This window comes from Pygoscelis adeliae, unplaced genomic scaffold (assembly GCF_000699105.1).
Source record: "Pygoscelis adeliae isolate BGI_AS28 unplaced genomic scaffold, ASM69910v1 Scaffold368, whole genome shotgun sequence".
NCBI classification, from domain to species: domain Eukaryota; kingdom Metazoa; phylum Chordata; class Aves; order Sphenisciformes; family Spheniscidae; genus Pygoscelis; species Pygoscelis adeliae.
In genome coordinates, this window is record NW_008825301.1 from 642,746 (window position 1) to 659,258 (window position 16,513).

General features: G+C 41.9%; 1 protein-coding gene across 2 annotated transcripts in view; it reads left to right on the plus strand.

The window, feature by feature from the left end:
* The window catches only part of STAC (SH3 and cysteine rich domain), a 73,290-nt gene extending 59,097 nt beyond the window's left edge, over window positions 1-14,193 (plus strand). For both annotated transcript variants that reach the window (XM_009329990.1, XM_009329991.1), the window contains 5 exons: window positions 153-217; window positions 1,109-1,197; window positions 4,892-4,943; window positions 5,076-5,213; window positions 14,095-14,193. In XM_009329990.1, coding sequence (XP_009328265.1) covers window positions 153-217; window positions 1,109-1,197; window positions 4,892-4,943; window positions 5,076-5,213; window positions 14,095-14,193 — 443 coding nt within the window. The remainder of the gene's footprint in view (window positions 1-152; window positions 218-1,108; window positions 1,198-4,891; window positions 4,944-5,075; window positions 5,214-14,094) is intronic.
* Window positions 14,194-16,513: the final 2,320 nt, after the last annotated feature.

The following is a 16,513-nucleotide window of genomic DNA, read 5'->3' on the forward strand; positions in this document are numbered from 1 at the left end:
GGGGAGGGGGGAGTGTAGAAGGGTTCAGAGGAGAGCACAAGGGATCAAAGAAATTAAGGGGAAAGGGAAGAGATTAACAAAATAGAAGTGATCCTGTTGAGGTGAAGAGTCTTAAACTACTCCTAAAATGTCATGTGTTTTCTTTATTTCAGTGTTTACATACTCCGAAAATGGCACAGAACACTTTGGAGAAGAACCAAAAAGTATACATTCCCCGGTATGGGCATAAATTTTGTGAGAATGCAATGCGAATGTGAAGTCATATAAAAGGCTTGTTTTTATGGATAGCTGAGGACCTTGAGTAGGTCTGCTGGGGCGCTATTCTGGAGAAGCATCGATATCTGACTGTCATGTTCTTATACCATTTCTGGGCCACTGGCCACAGTTGGAAGCAATATACAGGACTGGATGGCTCTTTGGTTTACCCATTATGGTCCCTTTTATGTTCTTCTGTTTATTACAAATTGATATTGTGAACACAAAAGTTCCAGTGGGGAGGCCATGTCATTACAATAGAACTGCAGTAACATAAAAATCACAGATTTGATTTGGAAAATTATTTGGGATTTGTTTTAGGTGCTTTTTTTTCTCCAGATTACCAGTGGAGAAAGGGAGGAGAGAGAGTATCCAGTCTTCTCTGTGGGAAGCCCAGTGCAAGAAGCTTTCTGTTTAAGAAAGTGATTTTTCCACCCTGTTTTTTGGACCTGTGCACTGTACAAATCTAGCTCCATCCATAACGAGGACTGTATAACAGACACTTGATATAATGCCAGTAATACACTACTGGGCTTGTAAAGTCATACATTAACAGAGAGCAAAAGGCTCATTTTTAAGATGTCAGCCGAAAGACCAACTTGTGCATATTCCAGCTTGTGTTCTTTGGAAGCCTGGAATTTGATCTTGGGGTTCAAAGAATCTTATTTCTAAATGAAGATAGTTACTGCCTTAGTATCATCTGGGCCATAGTCCTCCAAGGTGTGAAAGCAATGAGATGACTCCAGCTCATTTCTTGGAAGATCAGGTGCTGGTTCCTCAGTCTCTAACAAAATGAACCAAATTCCTGTACAGGACAGATATTTACATTTTCTCTTTCTCTTTTTTCTTAAAGGGATCATTTTATAAAAGCACGTTACAAATGAACACCTATGTTGCCTTGTACAAATTTGTACCACAAGAAAATGAAGACTTGGAGATGAGGTAAAGCCCAAAAATAGTTATTTGTTGATTTGACCCATGCGAACTGAGGCTCATATGGCTGTATATGACTTCAAAGGAGGGAGGGTTCATTCTGACATTTGTACTAAACAGTTTTTATAGAGGTAGCCACTTGTAGATACAAAGACATTCTCATAGATAAAAGCTGGTGACCAACTTTTTTGGCAAGGACAATAGATAAAAACTTTCAAAAATACTTATGTCACTTTAGGAGCAAGATGGCTTTCAGCTAGAAAATATTCAGTTTTCAGTTGCTTTGGTTTTTCAACCAGATGTTTTCAAGTAGGAATTCCTCACCAGCTCTCACGCTAATGATGAACATTTTACCAGTCCTGTTTGATTTTCCCTCACATTCAGATTACGTCTGAGAAAAGAAAACAATGCCCAGCTGCTGGATGACAGTGTTTTCACATGAGAAAGATCCATTCTGATCTTTGCAAAATAATCTTGTTAATTATAATTTTTAACACTTCCTTCCTCAGTTCTGCATCCATTGCTAGCACTGCAAGGTCTAATCCAAGCCCACTGAAGTGAAAGGACATCTTTTCTTTTAGTGCAATTAGTTTGACTCATGCTACTCACATTTTGCATGGTCTTGCTAGAGCTCTTGTCATGAAATGTGTCAGCTCTCGTCAAGGCATCCTCTACATTAAAATAATCATGCACATGCCACAGAATTTAGGGAATTGCCAGAGAAATGCCCCTCTCGTCAGCATCTCCTTCACTGAAAGCCTTTTTCCTGTTCCCAGCTGTGCCTTCTTATCACTCTGGAACTAATAGGTGGGATGTAAGGCAGAAATTATAAGCTTCCCTATCATTCTGCTTTGCTGGCATTTCCTGATCATTACTTTAGGAATGTCAGCTCTTCAGGAAATAACCACAGGATACGGTGACCTTTAGTGCAACTTGCCGCTATTCTGCTTGAGGGATTCCACTTTGCATCCTGCTCCTTTAGGGGTGTATTCCAGCTTGCGTGTTTGTTCCATGAAGAGGAACACCGCTCAGACAAGCCTGCACTGGACTACCATCCTCACCAAGACATAGCAATCCAGAAAACACATCGTTCTCCAAAATTCTCCTGTCCCTCATATTAGGGGAAAAAGCAACCTGTGGTCTGCAACCTGGACTGTCATGACTAACAGGCTCTTTCCAGAGACACCAGCCAGGTTTTAGGCTAGTGTTAATCAGCTACAGCAACGTTGTTTGTCCCATGGCCAGAAATTCAGTAATATATGGGTTAACACTATTTCATAAGGGATGCCAAATAGCTAGTAATGTCATTTGGTCACTGCAGAGTCAGGCAGGATTCAGCTCAGTTGCATTAATTTTCATTTAACATAGTTGAGTTGCTGGAGATTTTAGTATAGCAATGTTGTCAAGACTGACAAGCACTGTCCTGGGAACCCAAGCCAGGGACCAGCCCTGGCTGGTCAGCCCTAACATAAAGAAGGCAAGTAGCAGGAGAAGGAGCTGAGCTGGGAAGAAGAGTTAGGGGGGATTTCTGGAGATCTCAGCTCACCTCTGAGGAGATGTAATGGGTGGCAGATTACTGCAGCGGAGAAGTGCCAGCCCTGATTTCAGCAGCAATTAGTACTTGCCACAACCTTGATTTCTTCCTCAACAGCAGGAGCAGCCAGTCAGGTTTTCCAAAGCTCTGGCATAAGTACAGGACATTCCAGGAATATGCTTGTTCTAAGAGACGACCTTATTTTACAATAAGTAGAGAGTCCTGGAGACAGGCAACCCCAGGTTTCAGACACTGCTATGATTAGAATAGAATAGAATAGAGTATTTGGAAGGGACCTACAATGATCATCAGGGGTTGCCTGGCCACTTCAGGTGGTCTATCTTGCCACCTACTGAAATCTAGAGCACTGATGTAGAGCAGACAACTTATCCAGGGTTGTGATTTACAGAAGAAAAAGATGAGACCTGAGAGTGATTTCAACCAGTAGCAAACACCAAGCAAGCTGCCCCCTTTCAGGGATTAGCAGCCTAAGTCCAGGAAGCAAGAGTAACATAGGTCCAGCTAGGACTTCTATTTTGAATCCTTTTTGGAGATTAGAGACATCTATGTTAGTCCTGTGCTAAAAAATATCAGAAAGCAAAATCTGCAGGTCTCGCATCTAAAAATCTCAGCGCTCAGACCACTGACATGGAAAGACTTTAGGTTCAGGTGCCATCTTTCTCTGACAGCCAAATAAATTTATATTTTCTAAGTTATTTTTCTAATGACCAGGCTGAAGGGTATTTGGAGGATACTCTAAATGCTTCTCGTTGAAAGAGTTCTTCCTTGCAGTGTAAGGGCTCCAATGGTGTTACAGCCTATTAACTTTGAAGTGGCAAGATGGGCTCCCTCAAAACCACTTTAAGTGTTTTATATTAAATATTAACTGGAATAAGGGACTCAGATGTCCTTTTCCATGGAAGAAATCTTTTACCACTGGGATACCAAGTTGTCCTTTTTCTCTAGCTTTCTTTCTCACCTCAGCAGCATTTAATTATTCCAAAGACATTGGAACAGCTTCCTGAGGAGGGCTTGAGGAAAATCCTACCCTGTTGCCCTATTGAAAGTGCCTTTTTGTGAAAGCTGGAAAACTCTGGTTCAGATCACGCAGAGTTAGAAGACTAAATGCCTGTTTCTCCAGTTGTCAGCAGCAATGATAACCACTGGGCAAGTGGACCAAAGAGGCCCAGCACCACCCCCACCTCCAGCTGCATCGTAGACAGGTCCACAGCTTCTATGCGTGCTCTGACAGAGCCCATTGGATTGAACCCATTATCCATCACATGCTCCAGACGTGTTTCAAAGCTCTTGTGCTGAGACCTCAACAATACAGTGAGCCTAACAAGGAATGCAAGGAAATCTGAAGGGGTCAACCGTTAATTTCATTAAGATGAAAAAAAATGCCTCTTATCAAGCAGACAGTGCTTTCTGAGGTTAATCCGTTTGGAAATGGGCTGCCACTTACTTTCTACAATGCAACGCTACTGTAATTACACAAGAATGTTGATGAAGTGCCACCAATGGGGGGAAGGAGGTCAAACAACTGTTCAACTACCTGGACAAAATCAGCTCAGCACATTTCGCTATTAGCATTTCCAGCCAAATTATTCTCCTAGCTCTGCTTTGGAACTAGTCAGCTGGATGCTGATACTTAGCAATTACAACCTTGCACCACACATTATAAAGGTAAATATGTCCCATTCAAATCAAGAAGACATTCCTGAGCAGAATTATATCCCTGCTGACTAATTGCCTTTGTCAGTTAAATAGAACTATTTTCCTGCTGCCTTCCTTCTGCAATCACAGCTTGAAAACACAGATGATAAAGTGGTGTGTCCCAACAATGTGAAATGTCTTGAAGTAACAAGATAATGCCTGTAACAAATAGGGACTGTATTTTAAACAGTTTCTTATTAAACAGGAAGGAAAAATTCCAGTTCACAGATGTTGTTTCAAAAAAAAGATCTAGCCCCAATATACAGACACTCTCTTTCTACATTACTGTGTATGATTGAATAAACCCTTGCTGCCTCATTGAGTCTACCTGTAGCGACTGCTCAGATAAAATGACCAAGGAAGGACCGCCTTCCTATTAGAAGGTAATTGTGGAAGCTAATGCAGCATAACAATTAAGAGTCATCTTAACTACTATTCCTCTTCTAATTACAGGCCAGGGGATATGATCACTCTTCTGGAAGACTCCAATGAAGACTGGTGGAAAGTATGTGCTAATTATTTTATATCTATCATCTGTTTCCTTTCCAAAGGGAAAAATATGTTATTTTCAATACTGAACTTGTATTAAAGCTACTAGTGTTAACAACCTCTTTCTATCAATATGTTTTCTCCACAGGGGAAAATTGATGACAGAACTGGATTTTTTCCTGCTAACTTCGTTCAAAGAGTGCAACATGATGAGAAGATTTACAGGTGTATCAGGACATTCATTGGCTGCAAGGAACAGGGACAAATAACTCTGAAAGAGAACCAGGTAAGCTTCCCTGTGCCGGACCCCCACCGGACTTGAGCATCCAGTAGTCTGACCAATGACTGGAGAGAAAGTTGGCAAGATGAGCATAGGCAGATGCTGTTCACTGCAATTTTACTACAAAATTTATTATTTGTATGGTAATAGTGTCTAGCAGCCAGTTAAGAGCAGTGTTGGTCTTGTGCAAACACATACCCCCTGCCTAACATAGCCTAAATTTTCAGTCTCACAGACGTTCATAAAGATACTTTAGATATTATGCACTCACCTACTGACTTCAGAGGGACAGCTTGAAGAAAACACATTCTTACAGGTAGACCGTGTGTGCCTGAAAAATGGTCCGGTTTTCTCCTCACTATTGGAGCTAATCTAATAAAAGGCAGTGGCTCCCTCCCCAGACCTTACCTTGCCTAAAGATCTAAACACAGCTCATTGTTTTGGCTTCAGCAGGGGCAGGTAGCAGGAGCAGGTTAAGACAACGCCAAACAAATGTGTAAATCTTAAATTTAACTCATATTCACCAGCTGCAAAGTATCTTTAATCATTATTTGCTTGTGTCACCACTTACACACCCTCTCTACAGGCTGTAATTTATTCTAAACTAGAAGTGCTGCTGTGAGTTGAAGTACACCACGTACAGTGAAGACTAGCAGGGTCCGTTCACCCCGGTGTACTTTCAGCAGCTCCTTCTACTTTGTGTCATTCGGGTGGGTTCACAAGGCGAAAGTCATAGCTGCCATTATGAGGTGTGTCTATGATCTGAATGTAAATGTAATTTTAAATTTTTACCAGACATTTAATACATCCAAGTGTCAAGTCTGGTGATTCTGGGATATAAATGCTTGCCGAGGTAAAGTGAGAGAAGGATAGTGCTCAAAACCTACATTAAGGGACAGGTTTGTGGCATAAGCTCATGTGGATAGGAGGGTGACTGACTAAGGGCAATGCAACAGCCTGGGTTCTCTGACACCCGGATGAAATAGAAAGCTAGATTTTTCTCACTGCATCTTGTGAAGCCTAATGTTCTTCCAACTCATTAGGTATTTCCTTTGGCAATTGATGCCACGTCACCAGGAATTGTTTGCCTTACAGTGCCTGGACAACCACTGGTTTTAATAAAGTAGAGCAGAAGTCGACATCAGGGTGGACTTCAGGGCCACAGGTTTTTCCACACAGAACTTCTGTAACGCTTTACTCCACTGGGGGATAAGAAGGTTAACTTGTACCTTTGCTACTGCTGCCTTGTGGCATAGCAAAACATACAAGTGCTAACAATCCTGGGATATACACAGCTTTTTAAGGAAGGCACAGCAATACAGCGACCAGAATATATTTTAACCGCCCCTGTGCACACAGTACATTGGGCAGCCCTGAAGTTGCTAGAAAGAGAGAAAGTGCTTAATTTTTTTTTTACCCAGCACCTCTTTTGATTGTTTATGTATGTGCACATAGAGGCAAAAAATATTACCAAAGCAGAACAAGAGGTTTTGCACCCTTTTTGCTCTAGAATAAGCAATGCACAAGGGAGAACCTTGGAGAAATGGTAGTGTGAGAATATGGTGTGCCAGCATGAGGGAATGGTCAAGGTCTGAGTCCCTTCTCATCAGTGGGCATACCAGATCCTCTCTGTTAGTGTGGTTGGTGCTGCAAACAGTGAGGGCACAGTTTCTTGCCTCATTTCTCACAAAACCATGGTTTCCAAGTGTGCAGGTCTGGCAGCTTCGTCTAAACACAAGGACTTCCTCTTGTCCCTATTTCATTATAGGCTCACAAGGAAGCTCGCAGTCAGGAGCTCATCATCGTCTCCGGTAGGGCAGGAGGTAAAGGAAGGGGTGAATCCGTCCTGTCTGTCTACTACTTCCTCTTTTTTAGCAAACTTATTCAGCCCTATCTCAAACCCACATAAATGCTGAGGTTGAATGCGAATGCTGTCGGGTCCTCACTCCATGTGGGAGAGGCTTCAGAAGAAGAAAGAAATATATATTTGATGTAAAACAGGGGGCAGAGATCAGACTGAACAAACACACGAATGCAGAGACATGAGAGGAAAGGAGTGGAGCCAACAGATCCCACTCCACCCTTGCACGAATTATGCAAAAAGGGGACATGCAAGCAGCCTCAAGGCCATTTTGAGTAATTTCCAGGTGGGAAAGTCACAGCGAGGCCATGGACACTCATCTGCTTCCCCTTGCATCCCCATGCAGTGTTTGAGCCCCCCATAATAGCCCCCAGTGAGAGCTGGCAGCCTGCACAGAGCCAACATGTAGCAGCAGTATGGGGACAGGAGCACAGGGACTCCTGAACCCAGCCTGTGTGACATGTGCCCACCATGGAGATCACTGCCTGAATGGCACAATTTTTTGTCTTTTTTTTTTTTTTTTAGCAGAACAACTTTGCCTTTACTGTGGAACAACTCTGATTGTGAAAAACTTTTTAATTTTTATTGGGAATTTTTTACTTTAAAAATTTATTTTACATTTCCAACGTCAAATTTCCTTTCTTCTTTTTTCAGTCATTTCTCTTATTTTCTGTCCTTTATTTCCCCATTGTTTTCCAAGTGAAGCACAGAGAGGGGTGCCGTAGAGAAGACATAAAAATTAAAAATAACATCTGAATGGCACTTCTGGGAAAAGTTTGTCAGAATTCTTTTCCTTTTTTTTTTTTTTTTTTGTTTTTGTTCTAACCGGGGATTTCTGTGGGATGTAACCAGCCATTTTAGCTGTCTCTGAGCACAGTGTCCAGAGTGCTGGGAGCACAATATATGTACTATGTGCAAAGCGCTGGCTTGTTCCAGATTAGCAAGAAGGGGAAATTATTCATTGCTACCAATTCCTGTCAAGTCTCACTTTAGCTAGAAAAACTCATTAACTGGTCTAATAAATTCCTGTGACTATAGTATGGCAAATTGTCTCCATTTTACACTGTTAATTAACTGGGTCAAATTCTGCAGGGTCTAACAAGTGTCCAGAGCCATTCTGACAATGAAGGCAAGGAAGATATGCCATCAGGAAAACTTATTCAGTATATTGCTTGATACCATCCATGGTTTATACTGCAGGTCTCTATCCCCTTTGTGCCTTATATGAATGTTCCCAGGTAGAGAGTCTATTCTTGTAAGTCAAAAGGCAATATATTCGCATCAACAAAGCCACAAGAATACCTTAAGAAAAGCCATTTCAGGCAAGCAGAGGTATTTTCAAAGTTTGAAGCACAGTGGATGAGGCTTCCTCTGGAATCGCTTGCCAGTTTCATGCCCTGGGAATAACATTTTGAGCTTCAGCTTTGTGCAAACCTTTCTGGCAAAGCCAATACTCAAGGAGAGGACTGAGGGAAAACCAACGCAATTTGCTCACCCATCCTGAGCAATATGCACGAGCTAGTCTTCACAAAGGGTCCCTTGAAAATTTCGTTATGAAATATGAAACCCAGCCTGGGGGAGAAAAAGTGTACTGCTTCAGAGACATCAATATCTTGGAGTTTAGGGTTCACTGACAGATTTGTGGGTCCTGAAACAAATTCAGAAGAGGACTGGGCATCACAGGGTTCAGTCAAGAATCTGTGGGAGGGAGGCAGAATTAGCCCCTGACATCAGTAAAGGAAGATTATTAACAGGGAAACAAAAACCAATTTCTGTGGCTTTCCACTCTTTTAAGGTGTCTCACACACAATACTGGCTGCATAATTTCCAACTCCAATTGATTGTACCATCACTTGGATATATAAAGTTTTCTCTAGCCTGTAACTTCTGCTCTAGCCTACCCGAATTCATTACCACACATTATACAAATGCTTCTTTGCATGACTACAGGCTCTGATTTGACCTCTTTTCACAAAAGAAGAAATCACCATTTTGAAAATATATATCTCATACATCATCAATGTTTGGAAAAGCATCTCTTAAAATGCCTCTAACATTATTGATCATCCTTATTTTTAAAGAAGTCATAATAATCTATTGTTTGAATGTCTGTTTTTATTCCTCTTATAATATCCTACTTAAATAAAGGAAATAACCTCTTTAAAAAAATCCTACTCACACCCTTCACTGGCAGCCTCTCTGACGTCTACAGTCACACTAATACAAACCACTTTAGAGTTGGGCTTTTTATGATTAAATAACACAATTTATTTTAAATTGCACAAGTGATCTTGTGCAAGAGAAATGACCCCAAACCACAACATTTGTAACAAGACTGGCATCAGAAACTCTCTGCCTCATCCAAATGTGGACTGTGAGTTTAAATAAAGGTCAGTGCAACAGATCCATTTTGCAATGGATGTGTTTTATAAATGTCACTGATGTAAGCTAGCCCTGTTACCGAAAGCATCTCCCAGCCAGCTTCTGTGGTGACTGCAAATGGGCCACTGCTGTTGTGATGGCCACAACCTCTGAACCAGAGCTGTCAGCCTTGTTGTCCCCTTCGCACCACAGCTCAGGGGACAAACTTCCCTTCTATCCCAATATCCAGTCACACAAATTTCAAAAAGAGTGACTTTTAGGCACACGTACATTAACAGCTATGTGCTGATCTGATCCAACCACCCCAGAAGAGCCTGGCAATGGGCTTAAACAAATCCATGACGTTAGGCTTAACAAGGCAGGATTGCAGCCCAGGTCTCAGCCCCAGGGGATCCACCTGTCTCGAGTCTTCTTCTGATTAGTCTGGGTGCTTTGTTGCTACCTGGCTTTTCACCTCACTGCCTAGGAATTACTTTATGTCCTCACATTTTTCATCCTGGGATACTCTAAAAGGAGCTGAACTTCTAAGAGCATGACTCAGCTGCCTTTGAAAATCAGTTGCATCACGGTGACTTTTGCATTCGGACTGAATCACTTAAAACACAAACCCAGAGCAGAAAGTGAAGTTGCAGTTCTTCATGTGCTCCCCAGCTATAACTGCTGCACTTCACAGCTAGACTTAAGGGGAAAAGGGTCTTTTTCCAGCTATCTCTGATTTTCATTGACATCAGTCTTGCTGAACAGGGAAAGGTGTCCCCATTCATTCAGAGATACTGAGTGGCACACAAATTTTGCAAGAGTCCAAAACAGGGGCACAGCCCATTACGCATCCAGTTTAGTCCAGGTCATCTTTAAAACCCTAAATAAGTGCTGTAGGTAAAATAAGTTGGTGTTCTCGGTCCAAAAGCTAATGAAACAGCTGATATAAAACCTATCATCATCATTTGCACTATGGTTGAATGGTTATGAAAACTGAACTACTTATCATTTCAATCCACAAAGCTGACATAGGCAAGAACTTCAGTGCACAGGCAGCAGCAGATGTAGAAACTCAGTGTCCCTGTGCTGTCATTCCTACAGACAAACAGAAGACTTGAGTTTTCAAACCTCTTGACCTGGCAGTGTCTGCAGGCTCCAGGACAGCTCTTGAAACTGTACTGTCCTCATAACCGAATTCCTACTTCATCAGAACCAGTCTGTGGCTGAGAGATGGGTTAAATATATGGGAAAGAGAACATAAACAAAAGACAGCTGCAGAAAACTAGAGCAAGTTCAAAGTTACTCCTGGACAAAGACAATTTGCCACTTGAGCACAGATTCAAAACACAGGACTTACTTAGAAGAACAAGAGAGTACTAATGACCGTGCAGCTTAAAGGATCATTTCCTAATTGCTCATCTCCCCCATCTGCTTGGAGCTGACTGATGGATAAAAAATCCTGAGGGCACATGTTGACAAGTTCAGACAACAGTCATGATCTGAACAGTTGTTTGATTTATTTTTAGTGTTGTTTTGATTTTTTTAAACAAAATGAGATGAAAGAATGGGGAAGTGACTTTATAATATTAGATCCCACTTTCAGCTAGTTCTGAAGATTACTTGATAACTGAGAAATAGCCTGAGATGTGGTTTCTTACCCTGTGGCTTACTCCACTACTAACCTTTTGAGCCAGGGCACAGGAAAAAAAAAACCACAACTGTTTGTCTCCATTTGTGTTGCTACCAAATTCACTGGACAGTGGCTGCTCAGTGGCTGCCTTACCTTGTCAGGCCAGCAGCCTTCCCCCCAAAACATGGCAGCCTGAGTAGCTGCCATTTTAAGCAGTTTCCAATTTGATACAGCAAACCGTGAGCTCCTGATGGTAGCTGTGGCACCTTGTGCCTTCACAACCATCATGTTTGCCGTCTGTCACCAGGGCTAGTCCTCAGTGACAGCTGATTCATCAGGTAGAGTCCAAAACTCTGGATACCACCATGCACATGATTTACACCCACCTAAGAAAGTCAAGAGCCAAATCCCAAGGCTACAACTTGTGGGTGAAATACTTGGCAGCACTCACAAAAGGGGATGAGGACAAAAGTGGCCAAAGATGGTGTTGTGCTCCCTCTTTTCCAAAACAGCAGAATTTGGAGCAGCTCCAGGGTTTTGCAAAGCTCCAGCAGCTGCCACAGCCCCGGGGGACTCTTGAGTCGCACACGATTAGGAAAGTGTGGCGTATCGTGGCCGAGCTCACTCTGCCCCCAACACATTCCCTTCCTTCGGAAGGAGTGGGAAAAAACTCTGCCAGCCAGGGGCCAGCACATGCAAGGCTTAGTGTATTAGTGTGAAAGAATTTCAGCTGGAATTTGAGAGAATTCAGATCAATGTATTAGTATGTAGAGTGAGAGAAGTTCTTACAGAAAGGCTTTGTACTCCTAAAGCTATTGCTGTAGCAGAGCACTCCCACTGATATCAAGGAGCACTCAAACCAGCAGCAGAACCAAAAAAAACCTCTAAAAAAGACAAAATCTGCCATCCTTTTTCACTCCAAATATAAAGAAAACCAGTGTTCAGAAAGTTCAGTATTTTTCTTTTGTCCACAAATCATTCTGCTGACAGTACAAGACATCAGGGAAAATACTCTGTTCTCGCAATATGTTCTGCACAGCGCCAGAGGTTAAGCAAGAAATGCAGCATGGCTAGTGAGCAGTGCAGACCTGCTGCAGGTCGCTTCTGGAGATCTGACTACTTTTGGGGTTTCTTTGGCCCATGCAAAAAGCTAGAGGTCTTGCAGACATCTTTAGTTAGGAGGAAAGCACAGTGATGGAGTGAGGCATTCCTTTTAACCAGTCAGGTCTATTTATAGAGAAGCTGCAAAGGCTCATTTTTCTACACAGCAGCAGGGATCAACTGAGAAGGGGCATCTTTCAACCAAGATGCTCTTTCCTACTCTTGGATACTCCGCCATGCTCAGCCATCCTTAGTCTGGTGCTTCTTTGTAGGCTCTTTCTCTCATCATTGAAGTTTTCATAATCTTTCTCAGAGACACAGACCAACATCTAGCAGTAGTCGGAAACACCTTTCTGTGCATATGTACTTTACACCTCTCTGCTTCGAATGGTGATGTGACTGGAGAGGGAGCAGCTGCTGTGCTAGGGACTCATGACACAGATGAGCTTGGCTTTTTTGCAACAGTACCTAAACTAAACAGCATCAATTACATACCTCTCCCACGCTTTCTGTGTGATTTAGCTCAAACAACAATACATTATTTTTTTTAAGTGCATGTCAACTCTGTTGGTGTGCTCAGTCGTTCTGCCCCAGGGATCCAATTCAGTTAGTGTTAAGCGGGTAGCTTAAGTAAGAAAATTATTGAGTCCATTTGTTTTCCAAACCCTTGTTTGCAGGTACAGAGGTGCACCTGACCATTTCCGAATACTAGAGGTGGCAAATATGAAGCAGCTTCACCTCCTTCTTATGACCTTTCATTTCCCTCTGGCAGCATCAGTGTTGCTAGTAAATTTTATGTATGTAACAACAGGAGGACAATCTGGTCCAGAATTCAGATGTGGTATTTATGTGTCACCATACAACCCATAACAGTCATGCCGAAATGCATTTAGCCAGGAACATTGTCGAGCCATTTTTGTTCATTTCATACCCTCTGAATTATTGTAGTTAAACACTGTAAATACCTATCAGACAGAGCCTTTGTGAGCATTAGTCCAGACAGAGGGCTTTAAATACCTGGCACTGACATCATGAGAAATCAGTGAGTTGGTCTCAATAGGACCATCAGTTTTATGGCTATTTTTTAACCTTGTTTGATGAGTAGGAAATATATAGTTCCTTGGCACAGATGTTTGAAAACAATTCTTTATTTTGTGTGGGCCTGTGCTCAAGTGCGCAGTTTAAAGTACCTGTGCCACTAGGCTTTCAAATGGCTCAGCCACTAGCAGAAGTATCTCAGGATGGGCCCTAAAATGGAAATACCTGAGATCACAAAGATCTTCAGGAAATGCAAACCTTTACCATGATGTAATATTTGTACTACTGTAAAGACCATACAGTTTCACCATAATTGCCTCCACTTGGAATAGGTGTTACGCAAACACACTCGCAGAGCTGGGTTCAGATCAAATACTTTGGTATCCACAACAGGCACAGGAACCTGTAGGTGCAAGAGCTGAGTAAATAACATAACTCACTGCCCATCTGAGAAGTACCTGGGCTCCTTAAACATGCAAAAGAGAATATGCTTGCATTCAGATCAGCTGCTACGAGTGACCCACCTTGGCATCATGATTACTTTTCTCCACCAACTGTTGAGGGAGCCAGCTAGCTCATGATCTGAAATACCCAATCCTCTCATACACAGACAACTGAATCACAATCATTACAGGAGGCTGAAGTCATAATTCAAGTTTCAAAATTATTTTAATGTCTCTAATGTATATGTGGCACTTCAAGAAGGCAGGGGGAAAGGTGATTCTCTAAATATATGAATTTGAATTTCTTACCAAAGCAGTGAGAGTCTAAAAAGGATTGTTCTACTTATAGAAGTAACTAGCAGGATGTCTAACCCATCTGATAAATAGCCTGGAATAATTTGTCGCTTGATCATGGCAAAGAGTTTATTATTTTCATACCTTCTTTGCATTCAGATTTGTGTGACTTCTGAAAAGGAACACGACGGCTTTATCAAAGTATACAGTGGGAAGAAGAAAGGCTTTGTCCCCATAGACGTCTTAGAAAACATCTGATTTCAACAGCCCACTTGCTGCAGTAGGAGCCCTTTGTTGGCAATGCCTGTCTGCCTCATCTCACACTGTGTCAACCCAGATGGGCTGTCTTGCAGATGTTCAGGGAAATAGTGAGAAAACTGCAACTACAAGAAGAAAAAGATATTTAGACTGCCACAGCGACACTAAGAAATAAGAAAAGTGGAATGATTGAAAGAAAATATAGTCAGAAACCACTGGGGAAATGAGAGGTCCTTGGATACTAGCAGGAATAAGGTAAGGAAGAAAAAGTCTGGGCTGATTTCTGGTGCAAGATGGCTGTTACGACCCTGATGGAGACAGACAGCTTGTTCTGAAGGACTAAATTCGTGTCCTGTTCTTGTGTCTTAGAAAACTGTTGGACTGCTTTCTTGTTTGAAGTGTGTATTTAGGGGGGAGGGGGGAAAATACCATTCGAACTGTCCTCGTACTACAGTCCAATGCTTGTAGTAAAGTGTGGCTGTGGTTCTACTGTTTTGTCCCCAGTATCAACCGATCAGTTTAAGCGTTTAATCCTGGTGTTTAGTCTCATAACAAAGCAGTTTGGAGACACCATGTGAACGTCAGTCCGAGAAATGCACTGTGCCCTGGAAGTCGGCAGCTTTCTCTTTCTGTGCAATCTTCCCATATGAAAGAGTAGCGAAGGTGTGTGTCCTTTGTTTTCTCTGTACACTAACAAAAGCTCTCAGCATATGTCGGGTGTGATGGCTGCTCTCATAGCTCACAAAAATAGCCAGTCCTCCGATTCACAAGCCTGCTTGGAAGCGTCCCTCCATGTTTCCTGCACCTTTATCTGGTGATACAGAAAATGGGTGAAATGCTGGGAAAGAGCCACAGGCTTGAAACATTTTATATTTTTCTGTGTTTATCGCACTTAAAAGATTTTATATATTAATCCTATTTATAAAAAATAAAACAGTTAACTAACCCCCTGGAAGACTGAAAATGTTAGGAAAGGACAGACTGCACATAAAAGTGACATCTGTAATTATCAAAATCCAGAACTCATGACAGAAAGGCACTGAGTGTCTTAGCATTGTGTTCACACACCAAAGGCATCTTCTTCATTTGCTAAATAGAAGTTTTGCAGATTCAGCAGTAAATACATGGCATGAGTTCCTCCTTGGCATAAACCACCGTCAGCGTCCTGTAAATCTTCTCCATCCCAGTGAGACTGTGCAGACAGCTCTGTTTTGTCCATGTAAGACTCCATCTTCAAATATGTTTTGGGCATAGGAACCTTTTGGTACCTGGAGAGCAGTCTGTGGGACCTGTGGACCTTGACCAAATTATATGTCAGCCAGTGCCGATCCTGTTGTAGCACAGGGGCCTTATGATGTTTAGAGACAGGGAACCTAATTTCCAAGTATTTAATTAGATGTAATTACACCAAATACACTTAAACAGCTTAGCATGTATTATGACGTAGAGATTAAGTCCTATCCCAAAGCTCCCTGCTGAATTCATGCCGTAGTTGACCTGCTTGAGACTGAATGCCAGCCTTTACTGCAATTAACCCCAAATTGACATCCTAAATCCTGATACTGCAAGAAGAAATTCAGATGCTGCCAGGTTAGTATAGGCCTTTGCAAAGTTGACACTATTTCTAAAAACAAGCTACCGGTTCTGCTTCCACATACTGAGGAAGTTTGAATCTGTGTTGCACAGTCCAGGTCCCATAGTTGGGTTGGCCTATTTGAGTAGCTGATCTTACACAAAGCCTTGTAAAATCCAGTGCAACTCTACACATGACCAGAAGCTCACAGAGCAGATCAGTCTTCAACCTCTCAGAGACACATTTTGCAGTTCTTACATATCACTTAATTGCAGAGGGGGAAGTTGCAGGGGTGTCAACTGCTGAGACATGGTCCTTGGTAACGTAAGTGGTCTATACCAATTATTAATGTCCTCCTGGCTGATCAAAAGTATCTGATTTCATATCTTCTGTGGGAATATCAGCAATTTATAATTTATTTTTTTTTTCAGTTCAGGCAATGAGCCCTTGCTCAGCTCATTTTCCTAAGTAACCAATAAACTCAGTGGGACAACAGTGGGTTCTGATAAGCCTTAAAGATCAAGAGGAAAAGCAGTAGAGCTATAATAATCCACTCTGCTTTATAAGAGTATTTCTTTTACATTCACCCATTCAAAGGAAAAACTCAAGTGTTTGTTAGAATTAAAATATTTGCTACTTTTGATCAGGCCTGTCAAGTGGGCAAAGGAAATCTGTATTACTCTATAGATATGTGCTGTTGTTTACATGATTGCATCATACTGTGGTCCCGTCCTATTTCAGTCTGAT